This window comes from Primulina huaijiensis, chromosome 8, assembly GCF_012295235.1.
Source record: "Primulina huaijiensis isolate GDHJ02 chromosome 8, ASM1229523v2, whole genome shotgun sequence".
Classification (NCBI taxonomy): domain Eukaryota; kingdom Viridiplantae; phylum Streptophyta; class Magnoliopsida; order Lamiales; family Gesneriaceae; genus Primulina; species Primulina huaijiensis.
The window spans coordinates 18,787,349-18,787,955 of record NC_133313.1 but is presented as its reverse complement, the minus strand read 5'-3'; the positions used below and the strand labels follow the sequence as shown (position 1 = coordinate 18,787,955).

Sequence of the window (607 nt, the reverse complement as noted above, 5' to 3'; positions counted from 1 at the left end):
ATATTCATTTATTTGAAAAGTATCTATAATATAATAACATTTTGTGAAACAGGTATTGATTTGGATGCGAATGAAACAAGAAAGAAGATGAAGTTGATCGGGGCACTTCCTATTTGAAATAAAGTGATGTCCAAATACATCAAGACTTGCTAAATAATTTCTATCAACTTTTCTTCATGTTTTCCTACTTAATTTTTACATGTCATGGATTTTTGTCCATTAAAATTTCATATTTTGATATATTAATTTTTCATTTTCAGTTATTTTGGTCGACATCTCATTACTCAATTTTCAATGACATGTTAGTATTTTCTGATGTCAAAATCTATATTTTTCGATGCTTTGAAAACTTGTTGGATAAAAACTCAAAAGTTATAGTTGATCGTTATTAGTCTCAAAAGTTATAGTTGATATTAATTATGTTGTTGAAACAATTGCTTAAGCACATTAATTTTGTTGATTGTATAAAAGCATTCATAATTCGAAATATTGACTAAATTAAATTTGTGTTTATTATGTGAATATTTTCCTTCGATCGACTTGAGTTTGTATTGTTTTTTCCTTGTACCAGAAATCGGTCTCCTATATGTTACTCTTCTAATATATA

At 26.0% G+C, this 607-nt stretch overlaps 1 protein-coding gene across 1 annotated transcript in view; it reads left to right on the top strand.

Annotated features, from left to right (window-relative positions):
* Window positions 1–184, top strand: part of LOC140982185 (agamous-like MADS-box protein MADS3) — a 5,269-nt gene extending 5,085 nt beyond the window's left edge. Inside the window, exon 8 of the mRNA XM_073448601.1 lies at window positions 53–184. Coding sequence (XP_073304702.1) covers window positions 53–59 — 7 coding nt within the window. The 3' untranslated portion in view covers window positions 60–184. The remainder of the gene's footprint in view (window positions 1–52) is intronic.
* Window positions 185–607: the final 423 nt, after the last annotated feature.